A 17,094-nucleotide genomic window follows, 5' to 3' on the forward strand; every position below is an offset into this window, starting at 1 on the left:
GAGGCTAGTACTTCAAGACCAGCCTAGGCAACATAGTAAGACCCAGTCTCCACAAAACAACCAAAATAATTAGCAAGTGTGGTGGCACACACCTGTAGTTCCAGCTACTCAGGAGGCTGAGGCAGGAGGAACACTTGAGGCCAGGAATGTGAGACTGCAGTGGGCTATGATTGTGCCACAGCACTCCACTCCAGCCTTCACTGTAGAAAGAGACCCTGTCTCGAAAGGAAGGAGGGAGGGAGGGAAGGAAGGAAGGAAGGAAGGAAGGAGGGAGGGAAGGAAGGAAGGAAGGAAAGGAAGGAAGGAAGGAAATGTAAACTCATTTGATTTGGCTGTAAAGGATTAATAGAAAAGGAAAACGTAGTCACTAGCCTGAGAAAAATTGAACTCTATTGAATTATAATTGGTATAAAGATCTAAGTGGAGGTGTTTGGCAGACATGATCATGAAGCTTTCACTGAGGAAGGAAACTCTAGGAGGCAAAAGCAGAAATGCAACTCATCAAAATTGAAATGGTGACAAAATATGTGCATTCAAACCTGAAAGTGACTGAAAGAGAAGCCCAAACACACAATTTTGGGGTAAGATGGGAAATCATTACCAAATTTCTGAGAAAGAGCATTTTTAAAAGTAAGATTATAGAAGCCAAAAGAATATGTATTAGTCTGTTCTCACACTGCTGTAACGAACTACCTGAGACTGGGTAGTTTGTAAAGAAAAGAGGTTTTATTGACGCTCAGTTCTGCAGGCCATACAGGAGACATGGCTGCGGAGGCCTCAGGAAACTTACAGTCATGGTGGAAGGCAAAGGGGAAGCCAGTACATATTACATGGTGGGAACAGGAGGAGGAGAGTGAGGGTGGGAGGTGCCACTCACTTTTTAAAACAAACAGATGTCCTTAGAACTCACTCACTATCATGAGAACAGCAAGGGGAGGTTTGCTCCCACGATGCAATTACCTGACACCAGGCCCTTCCTCCAACATGGGGGATTACAATTCCACATGAGATTTGGGTGGGGACACAAATTCAAACCATATCAAAATGTTAGTGACTAAAGTAAATGTTCTTGATTAACTCTTTAATGTGTATATTGAGTGCAAGCCATATGCAGGGGCTATTCTAGGTACTGGTGGTTTACTCAAGAAAAAGGGGGCAAAAAAATGAAGAAGGTGGCCAGGCATGATGGCTTACGCCTGTAATCCCAACACTTTGGGAGACTGAGACGTGAGAATTGCTTGAGCCCAGGAGTTTGAGATCAGCCTGGTAACATGGCAAATCCCTGTCTCTACAAAAAAATGCAAACAAACAAACAAACAAACAAATTAATCGGGCATGGTGTCACATGTCTGTAGTCCCAGCTACAGGTTGAGGTGGGAAGATGCCTTGAGCCTAGGGAGGTTGAGGCTGCAGTCAGCCATGATAGCACCACTGCACTCCAGCCTGGGCAACAGAGTGAGACCCCATCTGAAAAAAAAAAGAAGTCAAAACAAATGAAAAAAAAAAAGTCAAAACAAATATTCAGTGTAAATGTGAGACCACGTAAAAAAGTTTAAAAGTAAAATATATAGTTTAAGCAGAGGATGGGAGACAGGGGGAAAAAAAACTTTTCTCCCTAACTTTATACACTCCCTCTATAAATTAGTGCTTATGGCCAATAAGAAATGAATAATTTCTTTTTTCACCGTTGGTAGTAAAGTATAATGGTAGTTAACACAAAAAACTAAATGATATATTCAGAACCTCATACTAAACAAAGAAACAAAGGCATGCAATCACGGGACAGGTGGAAACAGTGGTTCTGAACTAACCACAAACCAGAACTACCAAATGTGCTACAAATTGTTTAGTAACAAAGGACCATCCCTTCAGAATCGAAGAGCACGTCTCGGTTATCTCATGCCTATGTGCATGGAACTTAAAGTCTCAAAATTACTCTCTTACAAGATGGCAAATTGAGGCTGTCAGCTAAGCTCCTAGATTGTCTGTTTCTCCAAGAAAAATAAATTTCAGTAATTATTAAGGAAAAAGCATAGAATTGCATCATGTTTTACATTTCATTACTTTTGGCATTACATGGGAGCATGGATGTTTTCTACAAAGTGCTCTGATAAATTGAAGAAGAGGCCAACAACAGCCACCAAAAAAACCTTCAAGATTCTTGCCAGTATGGCTCAGGGGAAAAATTCCCTCATAACCACAGATTTGACTTTTCAACTTCTGTACTTCTGCATATGAGTAATAATCTCTGAGGTTAAGTATTCATCCCATTTAGCTAATTGTCCACATAGCTCCCTGGGTCTTAGATTGCTCTATAAATACCTCCTAAGAGAAGAATTTTTCAAATGACAGTTTCGTTTTTCCTTTTTCTTCTTTTAAAGCAACAAAGAAAAGCACGTCTGTGTTTATATTTAACCAAACTTAAACTTGGAGAGCATTGGCTGTGTTGTCGACATGTTTCTTTTCTCTACTGTTAAATTCCTTACTGTTCCAGTTACTCACCATCATACTCACCTTTGCCTCCGCCACTTGGGGTCCTCTGTTCTGCAGTTGTGTTCTGCTCTCTGATGCCTCCAGGTTTTGCTGCACCTCCTAGAAATTGCTCACCTGGATAAGGCCTTGGCTGTCCTTTATGACTCATCTCGTTCAGGAGCCTTTTGAATCTCTCTTGAAGAATATTCCCTTTGCTCAGTCCAAATACACATTCACTCACTTGAATGCTGCTTCTTCCTCCAGTTTCACAGTGCTGGGGATGATCCCGTAAGGCCTTTAAATTACATTATAATTAGTCATGCACTTGTCTCTGCTCTGGGGCTGTTTGAATCGTTCACTCTCTTTATACCTCCAGTGTTCAGCACAGAGCCTAGGGTATAATGCGTATGCAGTAATGTTTCTTGAAGGAGTGAATGGGCAAGTGAAACACCAAACAAATACTAAAGAGCAAAACATGTATTGCTCTTGTATATTAACACATTCTGAGAAGAGATGGGAGGAAGGTCTTGAATAATGTCAAATTATTTCTTAAGAGATCTTGATTTAGATTTTTTTCAAAATGAGATACATGTTGACACTGCTGTCAACAAATAATCACATAAAAGCTAGAGCCTGGCTTTTAAGTATCAGGGGGAGCATGTGTGAATAACCAGCATTGCTGCTGTTGAAGCTCCATAAAGTGGGAAGCACCGACTGCAAAGATCCAGAGATGGACATCTGAAGCATAGGAAAGGGGCAGCTTGAATGAGATAGGAGCAGGATCTGTATTGATTGCAGGTCACCAGATAGAATTTAAAAAATCTATGTTCTCACTAGTGGCTACAGTTTTCTAAGCACAAATGACTATTAGTGGTTATTGTATTTTTCTTGTTTTCAATGGAGCAGCTCCATGACTTAGTTACATAAGAAGTTAAAGGCTCCACCCCCTTCCCTACCAATGTCTTAAGCTGTCCTCCGTGTGCATACAAACTTTGTTTCCAGACTGCCCTCGTGTGACTCAGTCCCTGGACCAGCTTCCCAGCCCCTTCTGTTTCCACCACATCCTCCTCCACGTGTTACAGGATTACAAAGCTTTGCACAGCCTTTCAATAGGGTTTAGAGCAAGAATGACAGATTGCTACCTGGTAGGCAGCACTGACTATATTTTTATTGGCGTTGCGTTGAGTGACTGCATGATACACAGATTGCGCTTTTGTTTTGCCAGGAATTTAAAGGCATTTAGCAAAGGCCATATGAAATTATCTGCCTTATGTACCTCGAATGTGAGGTAATGAACTTGTCGTTAGTCGTGTTTTAGTTTAGTGTTCTCGCTGGAATTTGCAAAAGATTAAAATTCTGCACATTTCATTAAGTCTTCCACATGGGCTCAAAATACCATCCCGCAGGCTCGACCTGACTTGCCACGTTGCTTTGACACCATCTCTGATTCCAGTGAACAAAACTAAGTAAGTGTGACTTACAGCCGCCCTACCAAACATTGAAGGTGTGAGTCTGCACTGTTGTTTCGTATTGACAATGACAAGAGTATAATGACAAGAGTATAATGACATCCTAGTCCATGAAGACATGTTTTCTCTTTTCCCTCCCTCTATGTATACTTACTTACTCTTAAGGAAATAATATAATTTCTATTTCTGCTTAAATCTGCCATCTCTACTTAGAATTATTTTCCCTTGAAAAATTAAATTGCATTATCCATCAGCCAAATGGAAAATTTGATTACTAAATGCCTACTTCTAGACATCATGAATTACCTGTAATATCACATTTCTTGGGCACTTCTCAGAATGCTATGATTTTACATAAAAGCATAAATTACAGAATGAGAGGAGTAAAGCTTAGTGAGTATTATGCAGGTTCACAGAGTGATATGTGGCCTACGACTGTCATTGTAATCAAAATTGATTTTTGATCATTTATAAAACTAAAACAACTAATTGAAAGCAAATTTACTTTAACTGATGAAATTCCAGATGAAGTGACAGTAGTCATGAATCACAGTTCTGTAGATCTGCTAAAATGCCAATGCACTGTTATTAATGGTGAAAGTGTTTAATATATTGATGGGAATCCAAGTAAGGAAAATAAAACACATACTTTGCCCTTACCTTAAGTCATGTTGACATCATACATAAATCAGGTAGAATTTGAAGATGTTTCATCCAGCATTCATCATGAAGCAACAGAGTCAATAGCGGGCAGTTACAGTCTGTAGGCAATGCTTTCTGGTGTGGATTATGCAAGAAACTTACAGTCATTTGGCTTCCTTTATTCCCCTTCGCATGTAAACTACCAGGTGGTAGGTAGACCCATTCTTGGCTGCCAGTATTTTTACCACTTGGATAGATTCTGCTCTCTGAGGTCTTTAAGACAAACACAGCACATGTACATTGTGATATAGGAGAAAGAACATCAGACAGAGGCAGAGAACTGGGCTTGTCAAAATTAAGGGTGACCTAGAGCCTTAGTGTCCTTATATGTAAGATGAGAAGCTTGGATTAAAATTCATTGCTCTTTACACTTGATTTTTATGCAGCAGAACTTTCTTCAAAAGAGATCATTCCTGGAATCCCAATATACAAAATGGATAAAAGTAGGATTGTTCTGAAGTAAAGAAGTAAAATCCAGAGCCCCACTTATTTGAGTCATCTCCTACCTTTTAGATGGTTATTAACATTGTTTCTAGTTCAGAAATTCTGATGTTTTATATTAATTTAAACTAAAGTTAAATTAGGACTACAAGAGCCATTTTGTGTGAAAATAGACATAGCCTGAGTGATTTAGGCAAACCTATAGTGACAGATTTAGTGGCCTGATACACTGGCTTGGAAAGATCTGTTCCAAGTCAGTCTCAATACACAAGGCTCGGTGAACACATGGAGAGCAGTCTTGGTGGTGGTCAAGAACATGGAATTTGCTGTGAGAGAGAGCTTGGTTAGGGTCTGGGCTCTTCCATCTGTTAACTGCAAACTTGAGCAAGTTATTCAATCTCCCTAATATTCAGTTTTCTCATCCATAAAATGGATTGATAATGGTACCTTCTATGTACAGTTACTATGAGTATTAAATGAGGTAATAAGCCTGTAAAACTCCTGGCATGATGACATTGGCCTACATTAATTGCTCACAGAGTGAGAGCTTATTATAAACACAGGCATTTTTGTTGAATGACTGACTGATTGAATGAATGAATATAGAGCTAGCTTTCTATTTGTGATGTATGGAATATCTCTATTTCATTTAATTTCATTTTGAATATTAAAATTCAGGCTTGCTTTTAAACCAAAGTATTTGCTGATGCAAAGAATCAAATTCTGACTATGATAGAGTTACATAACTTTTGAAGGAATAAGAAAAATGGTAACACAGCATAAACAACTTTGATTTAGAGAACAGAGTCTCTGTTAAAATCCATGGGACTTGTCAACTTCATATTTTTGTTTATGAGCATAAAACACTCTTTAGTGCATGTCGGAATCATCTGATGCTTGCTGAATCACAGGTTGCTGGAACCCATCCCCAGATTCTGATTCAGTCTGAGATGAGGTCTGGGAATTTGCATTTTTAACTTGTTGTCTGGTGATGCTGATGCTAGTGGTCTGAGAATACACTTTGAGGATCACTTTTTCACAGTAAAAGTCACAGTCATTAAACAAGTTAACTCAATGAGAAATGATAATGAAAAGGCATGTACCTAAATAGATAAAGGACCTATACCAGCTATGAATCTGAGTTCAGCAATAATTGTAAAATTTGTAATTCTTTTCAGGTATTTGGTTTTTTAAAAACTCCCTATGTATGCTTTTATCTTATGTTTTATATAGTGTCCCTCTTTTCCTCTCTTTCTCTCTAATCCAGTTTTTAATGTGAACATGTTTAATGTGAAAATGTTGTTCAAAGCAGAAGCGAACCTTTTGTGTAACCTTGGTGGTATTAAGTTTGTTTGTAAGCTATTTCTGCCCTGTTAGCTTCTGTACTGAAACACGTTTTCTTGCTTTTGTTGCAGTATGGAAGAGAAGAGAGCGACTGGACAATTGTGCTATCCTGAATGGAAAATAGAGGATACAATGGAAAATAGAGGATACCAACTGTATGCTACTGGGACGGACTGTTGCATTTGAATTGTGATAGATTTCTTTGGCTACCTGTGCATAATGTAGTTTGTAGTATCAATGTGTTACAAGAGTGATTGTTTCTTCATGCCAGAGAAAATGAATTGCAATCATCAAATGGTGTTTCATAACTTGGTAGTAGTAGCTTACCTTACCTTACCTAGAAAAATATTAATGTAAGCCATATAACATGGGATTTTCCTCAATGATTTTAGTGCCTCCTTTTGTACTTCACTCAGATACTAAATAGTATTTTATTCTTTAATATAAGTTACATTCTGCTCCTCAACCCAATGCAATTTTTTTGTGTGTGTTTGAAAGCTAATTTGAGAAAATTTCATAGGTTACATTTCCTGCAGCCTATCTTTATCCACAGAAAGTGTTTTCTTTTTTTTAAAATCAAGACTTTTAAAACTGGATTTCCTCCTATCACTGTTTTTTGAAGGTCCTCCAAGTCCATGTTAAGGTAAATATCTGTTTTCTTCCTGATGTCACAGCCTGAGCATACCCTGTGCATTAGGAAGACCTGAGTGCATTTCCCACCATTGTCCTTTCCACATTATGTTGTAGCTGGCTGGCTGTCAGGCAACTACAAGACTGAGGGTCTTGTGCCTTATAGATCTTTGTATCCCCAATGGCTGACACATAGTAGGTACTCAGTAAATGGTTTTATAATGAATCAATGAACATTTTGCTTCTATAGAAGTGTACCTTCTTTGTTTCTATATTATGAAACCTCTTTATTAGAATTTGTGATTGATTCTGACAGTGTATAGATTTACCTTATATTGTCTTTATTTTCCATGAGCTACTAAGTCATTAGAGATACTCTGAAGCATAGTTAGTTTAGGAAATCACTTCATATTGATTGTGTTAGAATTATCTTGGAATTGAAGGTATATCCCTAGAGCAGGGGACCCCAACCCCCAGGCCATGGGCCACACAGCAGGAGGAGGCGAGTGGTGGGCCATTGAGAAACTTCATCTGTATTTATGGCTACTTCCCATCACTCGAATTACCACCTGAACTCCACCTCTTGTCAGCTCAGTGGCAGCATTAGATTCTCATAGGAGCACAAATCCTATTGTGAACTCTGCGTGCAAAGGATCTAGGCTATGCGCTCCTTATGAGAATCTAATGCCTGATGACCTGAGGTGGAACAGTTTCATCCTGAAACCACCCTTCACCCTGCAGTCTGTGGAAAAATTGTCTTCCACAAAACTGGTCCCTGGTGCCAAAAAGGTTGGGGACCACTGCTCTAGAGAGAGGTCATGATATCATACCAACCAAATGGAAATGACAAATGTTTTATGTCAAGTGTTAATTGCAGAAATCTTTTTTTTTTTTTTTTGGTAGAAAACAAAGAGGCATACTCTGATTTTTATACTCTGTTTTTGCAGGTGCTCTTTTCTTTGAATGGAAATTTGATGAGCAAGTGGTTAGGATACAGGGAGAGCTATTATGGGTGATATTTTCCTTGTTTAGGAGCTGTGAGTTAAAATTGTATCCTTTCTGGTTTATCTAAGGAAAGTCAAATCTTCACAGAAAACATTTTTCCTTGGAAGGTCAACTCTCAGACATTGTATTTTGGTTTCCCTCAGTCCTCATAACTTCCTTCTTGCTGAACATATTTTATTCTCTTTTCAGAGAAGGAAAATAAAAAGGATTCTAAAAGTTTGATGCATTGGAAAAATTTCCTTGAGGCATTTAGCAACGCATAGCAAATGGGCTTTGATTCTTTTCCAAAACTTTTAGCCATAGGATCTTTTATAGACAGGGATAGTAAAATGAAAATTGAGAAATGTAAGATGAAAAGGAATGGTAAAAATATCTTTTAGGGGGCTTTTAATTGGTGATCTGAAATCTTGGGAGAGGCTGTTCTTTTCAGGCCTGAGGTGCTCTTGACTGTCGCCTGCGCACTGTGTACCCCGAGCAACATTCTAAGGGTGTGCTTTCGCCTTGGCTAACTCCTTTGACCTCATTCTTCATATAGTAGTCTAGGAAAAAGTTGCAGGTAATTTAAACTGTCTAGTGGTACATAGTAACTAAATTTCTATTCCTATGAGAAATGAGAATTATTTATTTGCCATCAATACATTTTATACTTTGCATCTCCAAATTTATTGTGGCGAGACTTGTCCATTGTGAAAGTTAGAGAATATTATGTTTGTATCATTTCTTTCATAAAACCTTAAGAGCATTTTTAAGCCCTTTTCATCAGACCCAGTGAAAACTAAGGATAGATGTTTAAAAACTGGAGGTCTCCTGACAAGCAGAACACAATCCACCATTGTCATTTAAGTAATAAGACAGGAAATTGACCTTGACGCTTTCTTGTTAAACAGATTTAACAGGAACATCTGCACATCTTTTTTCCTTGTGCACTATTTGCTTAATTGCAGTGGATTAATACAGCAAGAGTGCCACATTATAACTAGGAAATTATCCATTCTTCAAGACTTAGTTATTGTCACACTAATTGATCGTTTAAGGCATAAGATGGTCTAGCATTAGGAACATGTGAAGCTAATCTGCTCAAAAAGATCAACAAATTAATATTGTTGCTGATATTTGCATAATTGGCTGCAATTATTTAATGTTTAATTGGGTTGATCAAATGAGATTCAGCAATTCACAAGTGCATTAATATAAACAGAACTGGTGGCACTTAAAATGATAATGATTAACTTATATTGCATGTTCTCTTCCTTTCACTTTTTTCAGTTTTTACATTTCAGACCGAGTTTGTCAGCTTTTTTGAAAACACATCAGTAGAAACCAAGATTTTAAAATGAAGTATCAAGACAAAGGCAAAACCTGAGCAGTTCCTAAAAAGATTTGCTGTTAGAAATTTTATTTGTGGCAGTCATTTATTAAGGATTCAACTCGTGATACACCAAAAGAAGAGTTGACTTCAGAGATGTGTTCCATGCTCTCTAGCACAGGAATGAATAAATTTATAACACCTGCTTTAGCCTTTGTTTTCAAAAGCACAAAGGAAAAGTGAAAGGGAAAGAGAAATAAGTGACTGAGAAGTCTTGTTAAGGAAACAGGTTTTTTTCCACCTGGTAAACATTCTCTATTCTTTTCTCAAAAGATTGTTGTAAGAAAAAATGTAAGACAAAAAAAAAAAAAAAAAAAAACAGAGGCAGAGGCAGGCAGTAGCAAGAAAGCAGAGCGTAACATCAGCTAGATGGTGACATGCAATGTCAGCTCTCTTGAAGACATGGGAAACCTAAGTTACACCTTGGGTTAAAATTCTTCACCATATTAGTTTTGCTGCTTCATAAAATTTACCTAAGCAAGTGGTCTTGCTTGCCTCAAATCCAAGCAGTCTTGAACACTTGGAGGCAATTAATGAGTATATCTTAGTCAAAAGAATTGTTGGAGCTTTTTATTAAAGCTGCAGTTTCAGTTCTGCTTTTGGGGAATTGTGCTATGAAAGCAGCTGCCAAAATAAGCTCATTTATTTTCTTCAGTCCCACTCAGTGCTCAGTCACTCTATTCTGTTTCCTTTTTTTTTTTTTCAAGTTGCATGTTTGGTTTCCCCTTATGATTGGGAAAGATGAATTTTCAGCAGAAAACAGTGTTTGTTCACTTTCAAAGAGTGATAGTTTCTAAACATTTAGAGCAATAAATATTCATCAGAGGTACCAAGTAAGCCGGCAGAAGAGTTAAGGGTTAGAGAAACCCCTTATTTCATGTCTTGATTCTAAAATGATCAAAGTACTTTTTCCTTGTAATGTGGATTTCTTCTTATGCGGATATGCAAAAACTTCAGTTATACATAGTAATGCTAGCAGGTAATTTTAGTGGACATTTTATAACAACTGTCACTTTGTTTTGCCACATGTAGAGTTTGTTCAGCTGTTTTCCAGATATCTCCCCACAAAAGGAGGCAAAGGGTACCAGCTTTTCAATGAGCATTACCTATTACTTGGCAAAGATGATGAAGACTCTATTAATAGTTCATTTGATAAATGTTGACATAACCAACAATAGAGATTAGGAAGTTAGTTTTAAGAAATCAATGGCATATAGACATTACCCTCATGGAGTTTGTATTCTACTACTTGAACTGATTGTAGCTATAAAAGCATAGTTAGATAGCCGAATAGTTAGATCATAAGCAAAGAAGGCCAGAACACATCTCTTATCAAGAAATCAATGAATAGTTTATCTCATTTTTAAAGCAACTTTATCCTTCTTTAATTCCTTCCTTTCTTCTAGTGCAAAACTACTTAATAAGGTTGGTGTTTAGGTTAGTGTTCACACCACTCCTCATCTGGTGTGAATTACCTTCTCTTTCTTTACTATTTACTACCAACCTAGTACATGTGTTGACTGAATTCTTTTCAAACAATGTTGAGTTATCATGGTGCACCTAATAAATTAACACCACAGATTACAGCATCCTTGCTGATTTTCTCAGCAAAGCCAGATTAGATGGAAATAAACAAAGAAAATGATCCTAGAGTGAATTTTTCTAGAAAACATCTATTATGAACCATGCTGTTTAAAGTATTAGCTTGAAGGTGATGGATCCAGCTATTCAGAAAATAACTTTCATATAACCATGATTTTGCACAGTATGAGGTCTTAAATGTGTGGAAAGAGATAAATTTTTTATCATTACCACAAACCCCTTTTAAAGATTCAAAGGTGGAAGAAAGTGATTTATTTTTTCTCTTCAGCATACATATATAAAAGACTTGTCAGATGTTTAATTTGGGGAGGTTGATAATGAAACATATCAACAGAGTATAGTAGTTATAGTAGTGTTTGTGGGTAAATAATTTCCTGGGGTCAGACATATATAAACATATTTGCTTCAAAATGATAAAGGCATGAAATCAGTCTTAAAAATTGAAATGGGGGGTGATGGGGGAGAAAAAGAAGAACAAATTTGAAGTGCCCTTTCAAATCTGCTGGATACAAGTATTGAAGTTTTAAGTCATCTTATTCTGTCTGAAAGTGTATTTTTCATTCTACAATAGACCCAATCAACAAGACGTATAACTTGAGTTGCATGATGTTCAGTTTATGTAATCTACTGTTGGGATGGTAAGAATTGATGTAGGCTGTGGTGTAAGAATGAATTAAAATATAGTTTCACTGGCTTTTCTCTACATATCCACTATCACAATGGCTAGGTTTCCTGTTGCTCACTATTGGATTCTGGAGAAAAATTTAATGAAAGATGATATCAGAGGAAGAATAAGTGGAGGTAGAGAAGAAAGGAATGATAGAGGAGGGGAAAAAAACAAAACATATTTTTGTGTTATCCAAAGGAGCTTTTTCCTTATTCTGTCAAGCATTGAGATCTTCTTCAGCTTTCAATGTAGTTGCTAAATACAAATAATGCTACTAGGTAGTGACTAAATATAGCAAACACTTCATCAGATATTAGAATTAGGTCACACTATTGAGGTTATAATCTGAAGGTTGTGTTATATAGAAACCACTTTAGATTATTATCAACTTGGACTAGACTTTATTTTATGATAGCATAGTAAGTAATATCTATTGTGTCATTTCTTCAACCATTTTATTCTAAGATCCATGAAGCTTCTTGAGGCCAAATAAAATAATAAGTTTAGACAAGAAGTAGATTGTGACTTTTTTCCCTTAGAGATACTGTTTACTATCCCCCATCCTGATAGGTGGAAGTTTTACTGAATTGGAAATTGGTTGACTATTAGTTTTTAACTAAAATGTGCAATAACACATTGCAGTTTCCTCAAACTAGTTTCCTATGATCATTAAAGTCATTCTCAGGGTTAAGAAAGGAATGTAAATATCTGCCTCAATTTTTACTTCACCAATAAGTTTTTGAAGAGTGCAGATTTTGAGTCAGGTCTTAAAAATAAACTCACAAATCTGGATGCATTTCTAAATTCTGCAAATGTTTTCTGGGGTGACTTAACAACAATGAATAATCCACAATATACCTAGCTACCTAATACATGGAGCTGGGGCTCAACCCACTGTTTTTAAGAATTTGTGCTTACTTGTGGCTGAGGAAAAATAAGTAGTTCGAGGAAGTAGTTTTTAAATTCGAGCTTATAGATAGAAACAGAATATCAACTTAATTATGAAATTGTTAGAACCTGTTCTCTTGTATCTGAATCTGATTGCAATTACTATTGTACTGATAAACTCCAGCCATTGCAAGTCTCAGATATCTTAGCTGTGTAGTGATTCTTGAAATTCTTTTTAAGAAAAATTGAGTAGGAAGAAATAAACCCTTTGTAAATGAGGCTTGGCTTTTGTGAAAGATCATCTGCAGGCTATGTTAAAAGGATTTTAGCTCACTAAAAGTGTAATAATGGAAATGTGGAAAATATCGTAGGTAAAGGAAACTACCTCATGCTCTGAAGGTTTTGTAGAAGCACAATTAAACATTCTAAAATGGCTTTGTTACACCAGAGCCATCTGGTGTGAAGAACTCTATATTTGTATGTTGAGAGGGCATGGAATAATTGTATTTTGCTGGCAATAGACACATTCTTTATTATTTGCAGATTCCTCATCAAATCTGTAATTATGCACAGTTTCTGTTATCAATAAAACAAAAGAATCCTGTTTGTGTGGTTTCATGAAATCAGCATTGTTGAATGCATGAAGTAATAATGCTAAATTAACATTTTTATGATGTCTCAAGGTTTCTGGTCAAGGGAAGTAAATGTAGGATAGTATTTTTACACCAAAATGACACAGAGAGAATTGAGCACACCAGAAAGACCAGAAACCACACCACTGGATAGAGATTCAATGTTTCTTTTTCAAACATTTGGACAAGAAAAAAATGGGCATTTAAAAATTCTTCCTTCCCCTGGTTATGGATTTATCTGTAGTAAAACTTAGCTTTGCCGTTTGAGATTTGCACAGAATGGGGGGAATAGATTACCTCTTCCCATTCATTGTCATAATGGATCTACCTCACTGATAAACACCATACATCTATATGTGGTTAACTAGCTTTAGAATAAAAGACACTTTAAAAAGTAAAAAGCCTAGAGATCTTCAATGAAGTGTCCCTTTTAGCCAAACCAGGCCTTGCAGAAATTGTCCTCAAAAGCACCAAGGGAGAACAAAGCCAAGTGCAGAATTACCCAAGGGTCACACATTTTGTATTCATTTTCTTATAATTTGCCCAAATGATTTGAAGTACAGCAAAACCTGAAGTTTTGCAAAGAGTTACTGTAAACTGAACCTAAAAATGTCAGAGTGCTCAGTGACCCACTTCTCCAGACCCTGTCAACCTGTGAAAATATTGGCCTTTATTCAGATCTCTCAAGAAGTTACGTGCAAAATTTGGAAGGTCTAGGCAAAGGTTATTAGGCAAGCGTTCTTACAGTGTCAACGCTCAACTCCCACAAGCGTGAGAAAGAGAGACCTGTCATTCCTGAGGGTGATGACATACATTTACTGGAGCTTATATAATTTATCAGATAAGACAGCAGTCTCCTTCAGGGTAGAAAGTGTGTTTTCTACATCGATTTAGTACAAAACAAAAAGAAAAAGGGGGATATTTCAAATTTTATAATTATTTTTCTGCTAAGCTGATTCAGTGTGATTTAAGCATATTTTTCAAATCATGAATCTGATTCCATATACATATGTGCCTTACATTGTGATAATTTATTTTTAAGTGAAATATGCTATCATAGCCTGACTTTATGTATAGTGGCGACAACTTGCAGGATCGCATTTCTGTAACCAAACGGCCCACAGCTGAGGTGTAGATGCTTCCTATGGTCTGTAGAATAATCACTGGGCTTGTTCTCTAGCTATGTCTGTATGCAATCGTGACAGTGTTGATCAAAACCCATGATCATTCTCTCCAAAGGTCTTTGTCACTAAGCCACTAGGGATTCTGAAAAGTTTGTGAACTGAAACAAATAAATTGAGTTGGAAGATTCATGTTGACTGTTTGTATCCCAAATGCAATATACCAGTTTTTGAAGCTGAACTGATTACATTAAAAAGGGATCAAGCTGCATTTGTTTTAAAGATAGTTACATGACCAAAAGTTGCTCAACATCATTGATCATTAGATATGTGCAATCAAACCTGCAATGAGATATCACTTCACCCCAGTTAAAATGGCCTATATCCAAAATACAGGTAATAACAAATGCTGGTAAGGGTGCAGAGAAAAGGGAACCCTCTTACACTGTTGTTGGGAATGTAAATTCATACAACCACTATGGAGAACAGTTTGGAGGTTCCTCAGAAAACTAAACATTGAGGTATGATATGATCCAGCAATCCCACCGCTAGGTATGCATCCAAAAGAAAGGAACTCATTACATCAAAAAGATATCTGCAATTCTATTTTTGTTACAGCACTGTTTACAATAGCTATGATTTGGAAGAACCTAAGTGTCCATCAATAGATGAATGGATGAAGAAAATGTGGTACATGTACACAATGGAGTACTATTCAGCCAGAAAAAAGAATGAGATCCTGTCATTTGCAACAACTTGAATGGAACTGGAGGTCATTATGCTAAGTGAAATAAGCCAGGCACAGAAAGACAAACTTTGCATGTTCTCACTTATTTGTGGGATCTAAAAGAACTATTGAACTCATGGAGATAGAGCGTAGAATGGTTACAAGAGGCTGGGAAGGGTAGTGTTGGTGGGGAGGACAGAGGAAGTGGGAATGGTTAATGAGTACAAAAAAATAGAAAGAATGAATAAGACCTCCTATTTGATATCACAACAAAGTTACTATAGTCAATAATAACCTAATTGTACATTTTGAAATAACTTAGAGAATAACTGGATTATTTGTAACTCAAAGGATAAACACATGAGGGGATGCATACCCCATTCTCCACGAAGTGCTTATTTCACATTTCATGCCGGTGTCAAAACATCTCATGTACCCCATAAATATATACACCTACTATGTACCCACAGAAATTAAAAATATAAAAAAGATAATTACATAATCTAGTAAACACTTCTCACGAAAAATTTATTTGTGATAATGATAAGCAAAGGTCATGCATACTTTAATCTCTGGCTTCTTCCAAGCCATTGTAGGATGCCACAAAACAGCTTTCTTAACATGCAAGTAGCCTAATAATTAACAGGATGGTTAAGGGCCATTGGCTGATCCTGTGATCTTGAGTAAGTTTCTTAAATTGGCAAAAAAAAAAAAAAAAAAAAGAGAGAGATCATAAACATACCAATCTTGGCCAGGCACAGTGGCTCATGCCTGTAATTCCAGCACTTTGGGAGGCTGAGGTGGGCGGATCACCTGAGGTCTGGAGTTCAAGACCAGCCTGACCAACATGGAGAAACCCCGTCTCTACTAAAAATACAAAATTAGCTGGACGTGGTGGCACATGCCTGTAATCCCAGCTACGAGGGAGGCTGTGGCAGGAGAATCGCTTGAACCCGGGAGGCGGAGTTTGCGGTGAGCCAAGATCGCGCCATTGCACTCCAGCTTGGGCAACAAGAGCGAAACTCCCTCTCAAAAAAAAAAAAATAGTACCAATCTTATTGGTTATAAGGATTAGTGAGAATATAAATACCTTACAACAGTTCATGTGTAAAATGTAAACTGATGGAATTTTATTAAAAATAAATGAATGAACCCAAAGACAGAAAGGGGCTAATAGCTCACAAAAGTCCTGTGTGAAGAAGCTGTGGTGACAACTTGCAGGATCACATTTCTGTAACCAAACAGCCCACAGCCGAGATGTAGATGCTTCTTATGTCTGTAGAATAATCACTGGGCTTGTTCTCTAGCTATGTGTGTATGCAACAGGGACAGTGTTGATCGAAACCCATGATCATTCCTCTCCACCCAGTGGAGGTGGTAAATGTTCCTAGGTTCAGAGCACAGCTACTTGGGACAGGGGGATAATCTAGCATTCCCAGACTGCTTAGAGTGAGTTAAAAATGTGTGATTTACTCAAGTCTGGAGGTAAAAACCAGGGCTGGATTAAACAATGATGATCGATTATTGAAAAATAGACGTTTTTCGTTTTTACAAATATAAGTTCTATGTTCCCCATGAATACAACAGTGATGATTCATTTCATGCATCAACTTAACTAGGCTACGGTGCCCTCTTGATTGGTAAAACACTAACCTAAATGTTGCTGTGAAGTTATCTTTTAGATGTGATTAATATTTAAATCAGTAGACTGAGAAAAGCAGATCACACTCCATAATGTGAGTGGGCCTCATCCGATCCATTGAAGGCCTTAAGAGCAAAGACAGGAGGAATTTGGCCTTAAAACTGCAAATGGAAATTCTGCCTGAATTTCCAACCTGCTTGGCCTGCCCTGCAGATTTCAGATTCAAGATCATAACATCAACTCTTACCTGAATTTCCAACCAGTTGGCTTGCTGTACAGAATGTGGACTCGCCAGCCTCCACAATTTTATGAGACAGTTGAATTCCTTTGAAAAAATTAATCTCTCTCTTCATGTATATATGTAGATAGATAGATATAGATAGCGG

At 37.2% G+C, this 17,094-nt stretch overlaps 1 protein-coding gene across 3 annotated transcripts in view; it reads left to right on the plus strand.

The window, feature by feature from the left end:
* The window catches only part of BCAT1 (branched chain amino acid transaminase 1), a 136,601-nt gene extending 123,411 nt beyond the window's left edge, over nucleotides 1-13,190 (plus strand). For all 3 annotated transcript variants that reach the window (XM_003828874.5, XM_003828876.5, XM_034936166.3), the window contains exon 11: nucleotides 6,500-13,190. In XM_003828874.5, the coding sequence (XP_003828922.1) occupies nucleotides 6,500-6,541 (42 nt within the window). In that variant the 3' untranslated portion in view covers nucleotides 6,542-13,190. The remainder of the gene's footprint in view (nucleotides 1-6,499) is intronic.
* Nucleotides 13,191-17,094: the final 3,904 nt, after the last annotated feature.

This window comes from Pan paniscus, chromosome 10, assembly GCF_029289425.2.
Source record: "Pan paniscus chromosome 10, NHGRI_mPanPan1-v2.0_pri, whole genome shotgun sequence".
NCBI lineage: Eukaryota > Metazoa > Chordata > Mammalia > Primates > Hominidae > Pan > Pan paniscus.